The sequence below is a fragment of the Gymnoscopelus microlampas genome, assembly GCF_963454915.1.
Source record: "Gymnoscopelus microlampas genome assembly, chromosome: 19".
NCBI classification, from domain to species: Eukaryota; Metazoa; Chordata; class Actinopteri; order Myctophiformes; family Myctophidae; genus Gymnoscopelus; species Gymnoscopelus microlampas.
In genome coordinates, this window is record NC_139956.1 from 3,115,432 (window position 1) to 3,133,048 (window position 17,617).

Here is a 17,617-nt window from a genome sequence, read left to right on the forward strand (position 1 = left end):
GATCTGCTATTTTTGAATAGCCAAAGAAATCTAAAGTGACACAGATGCGTTCCAGGTCTTCATAGGTTAAAGAGCTGTAGAGACATTTAGACTCCTGTTACTGAACACACACTCTATAGCAGTGGTTTTCAACCTTTTTTGCGTCAAGGACCCCCAAATTGACACATATTAGCCCACGGACCCCTATTTGAAAAGATATGCCAGGGACTCAACCATTTAGGTTTATTGGGGGTCCCAATCTACACTGTATCACCATCATCAGTGTTCATTTAACTCTGAGAGTGTACAAAATGGAACCATTTGGTCCATTTGGTTGCATTTTGTACACTCTCACAGTTACAGACACATAAGGGTCCATTTGGTTGCTAACTATTAATTTGGCTGGGGACCCCTGGAACCCCCTCAAGGACCACTGGTGGTCCCCGGACCACTGGTTGAAACCCCCTGCTCTATAGCAATGATTACTATCATAATATACTGTAGTGCTTTAACCTTTTAACACATTTTTGGGGGTTTTAACCAAAAAATTATAATTCTTTAACAATTATTTTACAGTTTAACATTTTGATAAATTTCACATCGTTGTTCTGGATGGAAACATTGTGTCTCCAAACAGTTACTGTTTGGGAAATGGAATAATATTTTTCAGAAATAGTGAAAATAGCAGAGCTTGTATATCTGCTATTTTCACTAGTTTTGTGCAACACTCTAGTTTGATAAGTAAAATGTAAAAGTATATATATACACAGTACAGAAGAATAGAATACAATTTACTTAATTGTATTACAACTTTATTTCAAATAAAAGTCTCCACACTAAAGCCAGAGTTCTAATGAGAACTAATGATGACAATGATACATGAATGACATGTTTCAGTGTTAATATAAGATAATTAAGGTAAGATGAAGGACATTTACATGTTTATATAATATAATGTTTTACTTTTAATAACTTTGCAGATTGAGATTAACATATAATAAACATGTAAATTAGGATGTTGGGGGGGTACCAGTATAAAGTAATTAAAATAAGACCCTCCTTTATCATTAACTACACATTAACCCATTTAAACCTGAGGCCGATTCTAAAAACGCCTTCTAAAACCTAACCATAGTTTTCTGAAAACGTTCAAATTCTTACTAAAAATAAAAAATAAAAAATGATGTTACTACAGTATATGTAAAGCAACAACTAATGAGACACAGAGGTGGCATCCGGATTGAAAGGTATAACAACGTGTAGGTAGCAACAGGTCTCAATGGGTTAACAGCTTAAGTCCTATATACTTCATCATACGATGAACAGCAACAATAACTGATCTACAAGCTCAAAACGCTCACTATTTTGAAAAAAATGTTATTTTCCTAAATATAGGTTAATGTGATTAAAGCATCAATAATTGCTGTACAATACAATCAAGTATTATTTATTATTGTGAAATTCATTACTATGCATAATGATTACTTTTACTTTTGCTGCTTTAAGTACATTTCCATCCTAATAGTGTTGTACTCTCACTTAAGTAAGCTTTTGAGTGTAGGACTTTTACTAACAGAGTATTTCAACACTACAGTATTTGTACTTTTACTCAAGTAGAACACCTGAGTATTTCTTCAATCACTGGTACTCGACAGATTTTGATATCAATGGTTTCAGCATCACCAGCCTTTCCAATAGAGAAATAAGGGTAGAGTTTGTCAGTGAAAGTGTCTTTATGAGTGTAGATGTGAGTCATGTCTTCAGGGTCGTAGAAGGACACCTCCCCCCTGTCATAGTCCAGCTCAACTCTGATCCTCTCAGGATTCCTCTGCAGTGAGATGGTTTTCTTACACCCATTAGTATAGACACCATCCCTCTGACATAAACACCAGATTCCATATTTTGGTGAGGCATATGTCTTTCCCTTCCTGTCAACAGATTCTTTAGCCAAACCTATAGTCCAGTCAGGATGGTCGCCAACCTCTACCTCCCAGCTGTGTTTTCCTGAATTGAAACCCTCTGAACCCAGAACATCAGCATCATTAGTGAACCTCTCTGTGTTGTCAGGAAGCTGCTGCTTTTTGTCTAGCTTTCTCACACTGGTCAGGTCTTCAGACAGACAGAGGGACTTGGCTGCTGTGTTTGGGTCCAGCATAACAGGAGTGAACGTGACCCTCTCCTTCATCTTCTCCCAGACGGTGAAGCTCAGGTTTCTCAGGTGTTTGGTCACGTCTATCAGAGCTCCTGAGTCCAGCTGTGGATCTGACAGTGTACACTGGACTCTGGCGCTGGTCTGAGTGTGTTTATAACTGCTGAGAAATGACACGTTGTGTTTCTGCAGCTCTTGTTCTACAGCAGAGATGCTGCCTGAGAGAGAGGAGATCTGATCCTGAATGATCTGAATGATCTTCTCCTTCTGCTCCTCTTCCTCCCTCAGAGCTGCCAGTCTGGCCTCCTCTTCCTCTGTCAGGATCTGGTGGAGCTTTTTAAACTCTGCTTTGATCTGCTTCTCTGTGGCCAAAACCTGCTTCTTGTTGTGTTGAACCACTTCATTATTATACCTAGTTTTAAAGTGTTTGTATTTGGTCCTCTTGTCCTTTAGAGTCCTGAGGTCAGACTTCAGTTGGACCTTCAGGTTGTTGACTGCTTGTTCTATAGGAACCAGCTTGTGACCAGGGTGGTGAGAGGAGTCACAGATATGACACACAGCTCTCTGTTCTTCCTCACAGAACAGTTGATGCTCCTCTGGATGTTCACAACACAACACCTTGACTTCCTCCTCAGATGACTGTGTGGTTGGGTCAGTTGAAGGTGTGGATGGAGGGTTGTACCATGGCATTGTCTTCAGGTCAGGAAACACGTCTGTTAGTTTTGTGTCTTGTAGCAGACGCAGGAACGAGCTGCTAGTTTTTTCACCCTTGAAAATCATTTTGTCCACAAGTTCAGTGGCTGCCTTGAATGGCAGAGAGATGCTTTTCAGGTTCATGTATTCAATGTCTGTCAGTAGCTTTTCAGTATCTGCATGTACATACTGGATGATGAAGTCAATGTCTGACATTAGAAAACGTATAAGTTTCATCTTGTTCTTTGTGATAATGTCTGTAGCCTCCATGTTGATCACTGGAAGAGAAGGAATATTGTTTATGAACCATTTCCTCTGTTGTAGCTTTACTTTACCTTATTTTATTTTTAGTCATGCCATTATAGCCCAAAATATTTTCAATATCTTTCAAAATGAATATATCATCAGAACGTGATGTGGTGTTATCACATATACTTCTTTGTATTGCAATAGTGAAAATAGGCAATTTACAAACACACAACGCGTCGCACAGTGTTTAGTACGCCGCGCTAAACATTTTAAAACAATAGTATTTCTGCATTTGTGAATGAGCAACGTAAACACAATTATATTTTTATATTATATTATCTCTCTCTCACACACACACACACACACACACACACACACACACACACACACACACACACACACACACACACACACACACACACACACACAGGATTTGGTGGCGGGATTTATAGACTGCCAAATGAACCCCAGTATGGGGGGGAACGTTTGCCAAAAATAGCCGATCTACGGTAATTTAATTCTTGTTTTCCTGTTTATTATTAATTGCTTTTGTTATATTCAAATGTTAAATCATGTTTCTTTTTGCACTCTCTTAATGCTGTTAATGTTTTATGTTATACACTTTGAATTGCCATGTTGTTTAAATGTTGTACAAATAATCATGCATTGCCTTGACTATGTCTATAGTTTACAGTCTATGTTCAGTGTTCATATCTGATCTAGAGTCCGCCTATACTGTATCCTGTCATTTCCACACACACATATATGCACTGTTTCCGTATCCTGTGTAGACAGGATATACAAACTGTAAAGTGAATGGATCCCAGTCATACCATGTGGTTAGGGAGGTGGCTCTGTATCGTCTATGATATATATTATATATATTATATACAGGATGTGTTTTGTAGATTGGATTGTATGTTCAGCCTCTTTGGATAAATTAGGACTTTTCATGACATGGTTTATTATTCTCACTTTCCTTCTCTTGTCAATAAGCTGCATATATCTCTACTAAACCACAGGCTGTCGACACACAGACAACACTTCCTGTGTTGCTTGTATGTCGACGGACTGTGGTGTTTCTTCATTTTAAAATGATGTTTAAGTTCTACAAAACAAATGTCCTAATGGCAGATCTTAATAACAGTAATTAATATGTTGCTGTATTTGAGGAACTTTCTACATCATTCATTTTAAGTTGATGTGCATAATGATAAGTTAAACTCCCTCACAATTTAAACAACACACAACCCAGTTTGAATTTAAATATTCTGTTCTGCTTTTATTCCATATTTTACATTCTAAGTTCATGAAGTCTTACCTGTTTATATGGTTCTATCTGAGGAGAAGTGAGTCGTGTCTCAGTGCAGGTTTGGTTCAGTAACTGACAAGTAGGAAATGTTCATAACACTTCATACACTTCCTGTCCATAAAAAGGAAACATAATGTCACTTGAGATTGTGATTGGTTCAAAATGTTGACGAGTCAGCAGACATCATGTGACCACTTGAGCCATTAAGACCGGGAACGCATCTGTGTCATTTTAAGATGTATTTGGCTATTCAAAAATAGCAGATCTACAAGCTCATAGCGCTGCCGCTACGAGCTTGTAGATCTGCTATTTTTTTTTAAACAAAGATGTGTGCAAATCTTTAAATATATATTTTTAAAGCGAACATTTTAACTCAAATCTTTGCTTCTGGGGGGTCCCTGGAACAACATATTTTACAAATATACTTCAAAATATACATATTCACTTTCACAGTATTCCGCGACCAAATAATACATATCATATATATATATATATATATATATATATATATATATATATATATATATATATATATATATATATATATATATATATATATATTTTTTTTTTTTTTTTAATTATTTTTATTTTTATTTTTTTTCTAAAATGTTTCTCTAATTTTTGGGTATTCACTTCTTTTTGTTATTCACAACGAATTAACATTCACTTCAATGTTAGAAAATAAACGGACAAGTAATTCACATTCTTTCTATAAAAAATGATATAAAATGCTGGCAGTGGGTGAGTACATTATGAATAAAGCCTGGCAGACAATGTGTTAACATGAAAAAAGTTTGAGAACCACTGATAGTATAGCAACATAGGTTTTTTCTTTCAAAAACACTGTTAGAAAACATTAATTAATTCATTTTTAAACACCTCTAATGACTATGACCCACAATATGGACCCCAGGGTGAAAGTGTTGGATATGTATTTATATAAACTGCACAGCGATGGTAAAGAAACCACAAATCATTTCACAACAATATGTTACAGTGAACTGAGACAAAGAAACAAGGAAGAAATAATTATCGTACATGAAACTGGATCAAGTGTCAGGCATACTTTTTTCTTTAAGAATGTATCCTGTCTTTATTATTCATATAATATTACACTATTGACTTATTGAACGTTAATATTATTAAATAGTTAATGCTGTCATCATTCTAGCAGTCTATAATAAGCTGGTGGTTTTAATTGTCTGCTGATGATGGAAACAGATTAGTCGATAAGAGCATTTTACTGTCTGTCTGTCTGTCTGTCTGTCTGTCTGTCTGTCTGTCCTTCCAGACTCATCGCGTCCGGATGCAGCATGAACTTGTACTTTTGGATAAATATTCACATTTTTGAAAATGGAATAATTTTGAACTTTTTTAGACAAGGTCAAGGTTCATTTCATTTGTTTCCCACTACAGCCAAAAGGGCTTCAGAAGCTACACTTAAACACACGCACGCACACACACACACACACACACACACACACACACACACAGTTCGCCCGGAGGGCAGTTGTTTGCATGAATCGAGATCCGCGGCTGGCAAAAGCCGAACACGTAGCTTAATATGTGGTACCGACACCTCAGGGGCCTTCAGATGGCGCTATGCCCCGTAACAGTCAACGAGGGCCCAGCTCAGCGGCTCAGGGGCCTTCAGATGGCACTATGCCCCGTAACAGAGCAGGGCCCAGCTCTGCAGCTCAGGGGCCTTCAGAAATGACCCTAAGAGATGAGGAGGTATTAGAAAATGTGTTGGCAACCATAAATGGTGGACTAGCAATCACGTCTCTTAATTCGGAAAGAGCAAATGTGGAGAGAAATATGGAGGAACTAGGAGAAACAATGAGAGAGAGAGCGTCAGAGGGTAGTGATAGAAATCAGCGATGATGAAGACAGGATGGAATCAGACGCTATAGGAACAGAGATGCTGTGATAGTGTTAAGCAGTGATGAGGAGAGTGACATAGAGGAGTTGTAGCAGGGGGAGTGAGGAGCACAGGGAGGTGGAGTTAGAACAGGGTCCAGAGGCGACACCCCAACAGCAGCAGCTGATAAGGTTGATGTCGCAACGACCACAATCACCAGGTTGCATCATTCCCTGAATCCCTGGTCTACGTGCCTTCCACTCCAGGAAGGGGGAATTCACCTACCCCTCCATCATCACCGGACAGTCCATAAGAGAATCAGTTGCCGATGAGGGAGATCAGAGCCATCCTCCACCATATTGTTTCATATATTCATTGTATGGATGCCTTATGCCTAAACTGTGTTCATTTGATGAACTGAGTACTGAGGAGGGTACTTAAAATCTTTTTCTGTTTCAAGCTTGAATGCAAGGGGTTAAAATGAAGATGTGAGAAAAGACAGGGCCATTACAGTGTGTGTGAGAATGAGGAAATAGGTTAGCAGTAAAACAAACAGCTAGTGTCGTAAATTGAGGCATAAACTGCGGTTTAGCAGGCTGGTAGATGTAATAAGAAGTAGAGGAGAAGAGACATCACGGACCCAGAGTTTATCATGCATGATTCGGTTTATTCATTCATCAAGTACAGCATAGCAAAGAGCCAGGGGCAGAAGCCCCTGAGCTCCACGAGCAGCCTCACGTCGTGTGACAACTGTACTCGTCCTGAGTTACATTACATTCACCTTTTTATGCACATTTGAATACAAACAAACGGGTGGGTTGGGGGAGAATCCCCCAACAGCTGTTGAAGATCAAACATTGTCTCTTTGAACCCATACAAATGGTACTGTCTCCCTATCTGTTTCCTATATCCTGCTCAGGGTGTGATCAGGATGATAAGACAAAGACATTTAAATGACTGTACTTCACAGCTATGCAGAGTCCTTGAGTAGCCGCTGCCAGTGTGTCTGGCTCTGAGTCAACACATGATTATTCTGACTTTAGCTGTAGTATATATTTCTTTAGTATCATTCTATATGTTTTTACTTGCATACTGGTATAAAATATAACCAGATACGACACTAGAAAAGAGGAACTTCTAGTGGAGGACAGGAAACCATGAAAGCTGGGCGAGGAGCCAAAAAGCAGAGAGAGTGTGACTTTGAGAAGAAAGAGTAGAAATACTCTACTATTTTTACTCTACTCTCTATAAGAATAAAAATACTTAAAGACAGTAAAAGGTAAATGAAATAAGAAGAGATGGAGTAAGAAAATAATGATAAAGTGTGGTAATGCTTACTATATTCTTAAAGATGTGTTAATCACTAGAAGAAGTGGTAAGGATGAAGTAATCACTGAAAGGAGTGTTAGGGAGGAACGTATAAAGATAGAAGGTAACGTAGTATTACAAGGGGGGAGAAAAGGCCTTACTAGACAGACTGGGTGTAGCACAGGAATACACTGATCAGGCAATAGTGGGGTGAAGAGTAAATACTTTTTACTTAAATAAGAGTTTATTTGGGTTAGTCAGCAGACGATAAGTAAACTGAGATAAATAGTATAGATAGGAAAATAATGGTCACGACTAGTGTATAGGGTAATAGCTACTGAGACTATGGAAACATCATTTCCCTAAGGGTATTGCATAATGGTGAAATAGTGTGTAAGAATAGGGAAGAGGTGATATGTCCCAAACATAGATCAAAAGGGTCATGACGCATCAAGCACAGACACGCTGACCATGGGGTAATAAACGGGATATGGTCAAGAGAACGTGGGTGGTAGGACAAATAGGATGGGCCAAAATGCCCTTAACAGTGTTCAGAGAGCAAGTTGTTGAGAGACTTTGTGCGCTGTCGTTAGAGACCTGGGGTCTGTTAGAGTAATCTCACCATATCACCCGAGTTGGGGAATTAGCCTCTGACTTGTGCGAATACGGAATTTAGATGCTTAATAATAGATGGGGTAGAAAAATCAGCCAAAAACATAGTGCGTGTATTAGACTAAAAGATCTTCCAATTTGATGATGGGTCTTACAAGGGGCCTCACCCTTTATAGCCTATTATTAGGTTGTAGTCAGGCGAGGGAAAGATTGTACGCCTTATACCTCGCTCTGCTTTAATATAGACAACAGGTAGAAAGAAGGAATCTGGATTATTGGAAGGAACTACCAGAAGGTGATATTTTAGTTATGTCTTGTTTTATCACAGCATGGGAGGGTAAGAGTACCTATGTATTTGAGATCTATTTGGATAGAACTTTAATATTGTCATGTATGTGATATGGATTAATTTGGAACAGCTTAATTGAACATTGTATTCAATCTACTTACTTTTACCTGAATGTTCTGCTTAAAGCTGTAAGCAATACTATAATACATTTTCTGCATTTAAAGGAGAAGTTTCATAGAGTTATTTTACACACTTTGGGGATAATTCCCCTTATTTGGTTTATCTCCTTCAAAGAGTAAAAACAGATTTGTGTACTGTGTATTATAGTACTTTATAGAAACGTATATCTGCCTCTTGTCTTGGCCCCTTCATTCTAGTTAAAGAGACTTGCAGACCCGTATATTTTATCTGGTTTAATAACGTTTCAATAATACAAATTAATAGATTTTATACAATAACAGCTATAGTCTCCATGCCTGTGATGCCAGCTTTAAGCACATTGGCTTCTATATTCACAGATATTTTTGAATGGAATAGATCAGTGTAGTTACAGTACTATTTGTTATGCTGTTTTCCAGTGATGGTCTTGTAAGTCACTCTGGATTAGAGACTTTGTTAAATGCCTAAAGTTGTAAGTCCTATAGTGCAGTAATGAGGTCGGTCCACTAGAGGTCATCATCACACAGTGTTGCAGCAACAGAACACAGAGTGAAGCTGGTGATGTCCTCATAAGTCTAGTCTTTCCATCCAAACCAGTAGAAAGTCACACTCTTCATAGCAGTGATACCAGAGTGACAAACATTTCATTATTGTTGATCAATCATATTCATCTGATCATTGATCACAGCATGACATAAATATATACACACAACACCATTACTGTTATAGGAATACTCATGAGGCTTTATATTTATTATCACTATTTTATTATGTCATTTATTATTATAATCACATTTTCCACACAAATAATGCTAATGACTTTTAATTTGCACATTTAAGAATAGTTTTCAATATTATTTTACCACTTGCAAATATTAAACCTTCTGAATATCAAACTTCATTTGGTTGGTTTCATATTGTTTAAAGTTTCCTTTAAGAAAATAAATAATAACTTATTCATTCATTCATCTTTTAGAAGTCATATGTTTACGTCATTGTCACACTCTGACCTATAGAGGGCAGTGTTTGCTGAAAGACACAGTTTGAAAACACTAGTAAAATAGCAAAAAATGAAAAAATACTGAATGATCACCAGACAGAATCCTTGATGATGCAGAAGAAGAAGTGGGGTTTATTCACCTTTTTAAAGACCAGGAAAATCATGAACAAAAAAATGAAGCCCAGCAAAAATATTATTTACACTTACAGCACTGAACACACTGGTCCTGGGTCTACTACTGAGGTTCAGATTCTACATAATGTCTTCTAAATCCTAACAGTTTTTAGAAAAAACGTATATAATGTCAGTGGTTCTCATTCTCAAACCTTTTCATGTCAAGAACCCCAAAATGTATACTGTACGTATTCGGCCGCGGTCCCCCTTCTCAAAATATGTTGTTCCAGGGACCCCCCCAGAAGCAAAGATTTGAGTTACAAATGTTCGCTTGAAAAAAATAATAATATATATATATATATATATATATTCAAAGATTTGCACACATTTTATAGATAAAAAAAAAATAGCAGATCTACAAGCTCGTAGCGCGGCACTCGGTGCCGCGCTATGAGCTTGTAGATCTGCTATTTTTGAATAGCCAAAGTGCAAAATAATTCTTTTTAGCTCAAATCTGGTTCCAGGTCTTAATGGGTTAAATAGGCTAGGCCCCTCCCATTGGACCGTACCAATTGAATCTGAATTGAATCCTCAATTTAACCAGCTAATTCCCAATGTCCAGAGATATTACAATTCATATACACATTTTAAAGTGTCATCACATATTACTCAGAGAATTACCCACATAATAATAATTAATAATAATTAGAGTACCCAATTTCCCACTTAACAGTGTCAATACAGTCAATACAATCAACAATGAAACAATATATTAATACAATCAAACAAATATCATTCTCTGCAACTTCAATAAAGAATAATTCAAACTTTAACCCTGTGTTGTGTGGCATAGAATTCCTGTTGTAGGTTATGGGTAAAATAACACAGGGACTTACTAAAGGCTGGTTAAAGACGGGGTGCCCCCCCCCTAAAAAATAATCATCAGGTATTATGGTTATACTAGGAGTTAGATCTTTTTCAAAAAAGTGTACAGAAATTGTTAAAATTATGTTTTTATGTGGACACCCCTCCAGTTCATTAAATATACCTGGTTCTCACCTTAGCACCTCCTCCACCACCTTAGCACCACCCACCTGTGATTGTCCCTCCTCCTCCTCATGCCCAAACCTGTTGCGTTATGATAATGAGGGGGAGGGTACAATTTTACTATGTCACTAAAGCGCTGTTTTTCTATTGGCACGTTTGACCCTCAAGGTTTCAGCCTCCAGGTAGAAACTCAAAATAGTCAGAGAAGACATAAAACACCATACAAACACCACCAGGGGGCTTAATGAAGTTCTATCAACCCATAGACACATGAAAAACAGAAAAAGTGCAAAACCATGGCACCACCTCTTTAAGATGTTAGTAAGTGTCAGGGTGAACTGACACAGTCATAGATATACAAACTCAACTCATGAATTCAACAGACAGAAGACAAATGAGGAATTCCATGGATGACCCACTCAGTTTGACCTTATGACCTCAGAACATGACCTGACCTGATGCACACAGAGACTTCTAACTGTCCTAATGATGACAATGATAAATGAATGACATGTTTCAGTGTCAATACAAGATCATTAAAAATGTAATAAGTAACAATATTATAACTGCTCCTAAACTGTCTTTTCCTGAGGCAGAGTAAACCACGCTCCAACTGATGTTCACTAGGGTTTTTATTTCTCCCAAGAAGAGACAATGTGAATAACTGTGAATGAAATAACATAAAACAATATGTTTTAACCACAATGAATTATAACGTACTTGTTGGCAGCAACAAAATGTCCATGAAATATCCACATTTATCAAATGAAACGTCCATTTTTAGTGCATAAACACACAACAAAACAACAATGATGACAATTTATACAAAGATAACACATAACAAAAGACATACCGTGTGCGCCTTCTGCCCAGTTATATTCAGGAGTGTTAGTACTTCTTTTTATCATTTTATATATTTATTTTCTTCTTGACATAGAGAGAGCTCCTCACAGCTCTGAAACTCTGTTTGTTCTGATTACCAGCAGCACCAAAGCTCACACAGGTGAACCCAATGCTGACGTGATTGGTGTCACGTGATCTCTGCTACAGCAGGCCACAATGCAGAGAACAGTAGAAGGTACTATATATAACCATACTCCATACAATACAGTATATTACCCAAAATAAACAATATTCACCTTTCATATTTCCAGAAAAATACTAAAATCAAATACCACAAAATTCAACCGCTCTCTGGAACAGCTACAAATATATTTAATTTACAACACAAAGATTATCAATGACACCTCGCCACCACCGCGACCCAGCCTGGGTCTCCCCTCCGTGGGGGACCCTTCTTTATCATCAACTACTTACTAACAGCTTAAGCCCTTTATACTTCATCATACGATGAATATAGCAAAAAAAATAACTGATTTACAAGCTCAAAATGTGTCGCAGTGCCACACGCTGTGAGCTTGTAGATCTGCTATTTTCACGGTCTTGAAAAATTGGGGGGAAAAACTGTTCTTATCCTAAATCAGTGGTTTTCAACCTTTTTCATGCCATGGACCCCTAAATTGTTATATTACATTTGGCCGCGGACCCACATCTGAAAATGTTTTGTGCCAGGGACCCCCAGAAGCAAAGATTTGAGTTAAAAAAAAAAAAAAAATTAAAAATATATATATACCCCCTGGTATATCACAAAGTGACACAAAGTGACGTGTTGTCAGCTATTTCCGCTATCTTCCCCTTTTTTCATGTATAAAAGGATGAAATATGAAGTTATTTGTCATATCTGCCCTGTGCAACTTTTGTTAATTAAACCTAAAAGCCAAAAAGAAGTGTGGATTTGTATTCATATGTTCATATGTTCTAAACGACAAAAATACAGTTAAATCATTAATCGCAATTATTTGTGTGACAATGAATCGTCAAGTGAAATTAATTAATTAATTTTGATAGTAATAGCTTTGTACTATTACTTAAGTCAAATATTTCATTCAGCACTTTTACTCGTAACAGTATTTCTACACTGTGGTATTTGTACTTTTACTTAAGTAAAAGACCTAAGTATTTCTTCCATTACTTATACTTGACAGATCTTGATATCAACGGTTTCAGCATCACCAGCCTCTCCAATATAGAAAAATGGGTAGAGTTTTTCAGTGAAAGTGTCTTTATGAGTGTAGATGTGAGTCATGTCTTCAGGGTCGTAGAAGGACACCTCCCCCCTGTCATAGTCCAGCTGGACTCTGATCCTCTCAGGATTCATCTGCAGTGAGATGATGTTACTACACCCATTAGTATAGACACCATCCTTCTGATATAAACACCAGATTCCATATCTTGGTGAGGCTAATTTCTTTCCCTTCCTGTCCACAGATTCTTTAGCCACACCTATAAGCCAGTCAGGATGGTCACCAACCTCTACCTCCCAGCTGTGTTTTCCTGAACTGAAACCCTCTGAACCCAGAATTTCAGCATCCTTAGTGAACCTCTCTGTGCTGTCAGGAAGCTGCTGCTCTGTGTCTGTCAATCTCACACTGGTCAGGTCTTCAGACAGACAGAGATAGGGGAATGCCGTGTTTGGGTCCAGAATAACAGGAGTGAACTTGACCCTCTCCTTCATCTTCTCCCAGACTGTGAAGCTCAGGTTTCTCAGGTGTTTGGCCACGTCTATCAGTGCTCCTGAGTCCAGCTGTGGATCTGACAGTGTACACTGGACTCTGGCGCTGGTCTGAGTGTGTTTATAACTGCTGAGAAATGACACATTGTGTTTCTGCAGCTCTTGTTCTACAGCAGAGATGCTGTCTGAGAGAGAGGAGATCTGCTCCTGAATGATCTTCATCTGTCTGCTGACAGTCTTCTCCTTCTGCTCCTCTTCCTCCCTCAGAGCTGTCAGTCTGGCCTCCTCTTCCTCTGTCAGGATCTGGTGGAGCTTTTTAAACTCTGCTCTGATCTGCTTCTTTGTGGCCTCCACCTGCTTCTTGTTGTGTGGAACCACTGTGTTGTATCTATTTTTAAAGTGTTTGTATTTGGTCCTCTTGTCCTTTAGAGTCCTGAGGTCAGACTTCAGTTGATCCTTCAGGTTGTTGACTGCTTGTTCTATAGGAACCAGCTTGTGAGCAGGGTGGTGAGAGGAGTCACAGATACGACACACAGCTCTCTGTTCTTCCTCACAGAACAGTTGATGCTCCTCTGGATGTTCACAACACAACACCTTGACTTCCTCCTCAGATGACTGTGTGGTTGGGTCAGTTGAAGGTGTGGATGGAGGGTTGCACCATGGCATTGTCTTCAGATCAGGAAACACGTCTGTTAGTTTTGTGTCTTGTAGCAGACGCAGGAACGAGCTGCACGTTGTTTCACCCTTGAAAATCATTTTGTCCACAAGTTCAGTGGCTGCGTTGAATGGCAGAGAGATGCTCTTCAGGTTCATGTATTCAATGTCCGTCAGTAGCTTTTCAGTATCTGCATGAACACACTGGATGATGAAGTGAATGTTTGACATTAGAATGCGTATAAGTTTTATCTTGTTCTGTCTGATAATATCTGTAGATTCCATGTTGATCCCTGGAAGAGAAGAAGGAATATTGTTTGTCCACAGAATGAAGAAATAAAATAAAATAGTGACACATTTGACATACAAACACTATGTGGGGATTGTTTTAAAGTAAGGTCCCACTTTATGTTACGGTGAATATTGTATATTTATTCACAGCTCAGCTTGTTATGTCAGTCATATTTGCTGTTATGATTTATCACTTTTTATAGCTGTGAAAAATGTTTTCTTTTCATGTTTACATTTTCATACAACAATTCATTTAAAAATAAGAACGATCTGATTTCCCTCTGCATCTTGACCTGGAGATATCTAGTTAATTCAGTGTTTTGTTCATTATGACAGTGGAGGTTATAAACAGCTCACTGTCATAACATTCACACATCTGTCTTTTACCAACTTTATATATGAAGCTATGTTGTCACAAGTCATGACTAGCTAGCGAGCCAGAAGGCTACACAACAGATTGAGGGAATAATAATTAAGATCATTTCTGAGAACCCAAAGACACTTTACATGGGGGGCATGAAGAATAACAAATAAAAACAACTTTTGAGCTACTAATCAACTATCATGCAAAGCAACCTATGTACGACTGTTGTGCAAAACAATAGACGCTTACTATTATGTCAATTACAATCAAATGTGTAAAACTACTGTAGGCTAATTGTATTTAATCTGTTCCACATTTGAAAAAGGAATTGATGCTCTGTACTAAACACTCTACAGCTTCAGCACAACAACGTTAAGCTGTAGATAAATGTCCAGCATTGATGCCCAACAGAGAGCTGTTTACAATGTTTGGCAGAAACCATTAGCATAGATAAAGACCTCTGTCACATACTGTATAATCTAAGAGATTATCCTGGTGTATTATTCTCATACTCCTTTGATTCATAAGTATAATATGTTGATTCATAAGCAGGGGTCATCACTATGGCAGCTTGGGATGTACGTTTTCATCAATATTTTCAAAAACCTCCTATAACTCCACTTGAGTTGTATTTGGGTAAAGTGTTGATAATAATATAATAATAATAATGTATAAAGTCACTATTGATGAGGCTGTTTTTTTCTTCTTCTTTTTTTCTTGAAAAGTTAATATTTCGGACATGGCTGGTTTCTGCCCGACAGCAGAGATATGTATTGTGATTTATGCTGATCTACAAGCTCACAATGCATTGCATCACAGCACGTCACAGCACACAGATGTGATATTTAAAACATTGTAGAAATTGTTCTAATTCTTTTTGGTTTCCTGTTGTGAAGAAAACCTGGAGAAAGGGAAGTACTTCACTGTATACTGGTAGATGACATTAAATGTGGCATGGTCCATGTGAGTCAAAACAGACGCGTACATGATGAGTGATTAGATAATGAAGGAACGACAGCGTTTAAAGGAATGCAGTGTCACAACTAGGTTGATGTAAGCGCTCCTATCTTTGATCAGAGATGAGAACACTTTTATGTTGGAGGTCAGACCCCCAGGCTGTGAATGGAGGGAATATTATTATTATTATTATTATTACCCTTATTACAATTAGCTGAGTGGTTAGTGAGCCCGCCTAGGGAGCCAGAGGCCCTAGTTGCCCCAGGTACGATTCCAGGCCAGGCCAGCAAATGTGTCGATGAAATGAAATTTGTCCCTGAGCAAGACTCTTAACCCCTAATTGCTCACAGGCCCTCATTGGAAACAAGACCGCAAGGACTTTCATGAACGGACCTGTTAAAGGAATTATCCTTATCCTTATCCTTATTATTATTATTATTATTATTATTATTATTATTTCTTCAGACCCCCCAGGCTGTGGATGGAGGGTTTCCATGGGTTATTGTTGTGGAGTGTTAGATTAGATTAGTTATCATCGTTATTATCAGACACTTTGAAACACTTTCTCTCGACTGACAAAAAGCTTTATTTAACACTTCTGCCCTCCTTTTCTTGGTAGCAAAAAGCAACATTAATCCATTGTCTTTCAAAAAGTTACAATGTTTTTCTCCTACAAAGAATTCAAGGCGTGTTATCTGCCTTAATTCCATGAAAATGTCAAAACACTGTTTTGACTTGTTTGGTCTGTTTATATATATATATATATATATATATATATATATATATATATATATATATATATATATATATATATATATATATATATATTATGGATATATATTTTGTTTTTAATTTATGTCTTCATGTTTGGGGTGATAATTGAATGTGTCTATTGAAATGTTGTATTTTATTGGCTGCTTTAAAAAGCTTTTCTGTACCTTATGTTTTTTTTAATGCTGAATACTGCTGCAGAAAAATCCAATAAATAAAGTAAAAAAAAAACAAAAAACACTGTTTTGACATTTTCATGGAATTAAGGCAGATATTAATACATTTTACTTCTAGCTGTCCAGTTGTCCTCACCCGGACGGCAACTTGCTCGCTTTATGGTTTAGTCACAATGGGGGAGATGTGAGGCGGCTATGCACAGATTTTCGGGTTTTCCAGTTGTCTATGCACGGAATGACACTCCGTGCAATGTTTACTAAATTCTTGGAGATCGGGTTGTCAGGACATGAGGACAGTACCAATACCACAAGTCTTGTGCAACATATTAATGTGTGTGTCATCCCCACACTTTACCAGTCACTAGAATCACTCAAACACTTTCTTAAGACATTAGATTATGAATATTTAGGACACGTTTTGCCACAGATACGTTTCTCCATGTATGCACATGTTGATGACCCCATAAGTATGTTAAATTGACTTTGATTCAAAAATATAATATGTTAAATTTACTTTGATTCATAAATACAAACAATGAGAATGATTTTAGATTACAACAGAATATTATTTTCAGCCTCTATGGATAAATCAGTTCTAGTTTTCATGGCTTAGTTTATAATTATCTCTCCTTTTAGCAATAACCTGCAATATCTTTACTGTAACTTTTCTTCCATATTTAATGTAAGTATTACCTGTGTTTCTATGGTTCAGTCTAAGGAGAAGGTCTTGTACTGTAACTGAACAGTGAACAGGTCTTCATAGATCTCACAGCTCAGGTCTCCTACCTGTCTATAAAAGACAACACATTCTCAGGTGAGATTTTGATTGGTTTAGAACCGTCAGGTGTGTCAGGTGCATTCAGGTAAACATGACGTGTGTGTGTGTGTGTGTGTGTGTGTGTGTGTGTGTGTGTGTGTGTGTGTGTGTGTGTGTGTGTGTGTGTGTGTGTGTGTGTGTGTGTGTGTGTGTGTGTGTGTGTGTGTGTGTGTGTGTGTGTGTTTGTGTTTGCGCCTCTCCTCTTCATCCTGGCATATTGCCAAGGCAGAACTGCCAGTCAAA

At 37.7% G+C, this 17,617-nt stretch overlaps 2 protein-coding genes across 2 annotated transcripts; both read right to left on the reverse strand.

Moving 5' to 3' along the window:
• Window positions 1-1,386: 1,386 nt before the first annotated feature.
• LOC311034820 (zinc-binding protein A33-like) lies at window positions 1,387-17,369 on the reverse strand. The gene is made up of 2 exons (XM_084042838.1): window positions 17,251-17,369; window positions 1,387-3,099 (listed from the first exon to the last, which is right to left on the reverse strand). Exon 2 carries the CDS (start codon window positions 3,089-3,091, stop codon window positions 1,589-1,591), a length of 1,503 nt encoding a protein of 500 aa, XP_083898964.1. The 5' UTR covers window positions 3,092-3,099; window positions 17,251-17,369; the 3' UTR covers window positions 1,387-1,588.
• Window positions 12,674-14,014, reverse strand: LOC311034833 (zinc-binding protein A33-like). Its single transcript, XM_084042854.1, has one exon. The coding sequence runs from the start codon at window positions 14,008-14,010 to the stop codon at window positions 12,805-12,807; it is 1,206 nt and encodes a 401-aa protein (XP_083898980.1). The 5' UTR covers window positions 14,011-14,014; the 3' UTR covers window positions 12,674-12,804.
• Window positions 17,370-17,617: the final 248 nt, after the last annotated feature.

Bases quoted from the DNA above. Each gene is read 5' to 3' on its own strand.
- LOC311034820 (XM_084042838.1), bottom strand. From the start codon at position 3,091: ATGGAGGCTACAGACATTATCACAAAGAACAAGATGAAACTTATACGT.
- LOC311034833 (XM_084042854.1), bottom strand. From the start codon at position 14,010: ATGCCATGGTGCAACCCTCCATCCACACCTTCAACTGACCCAACCACA.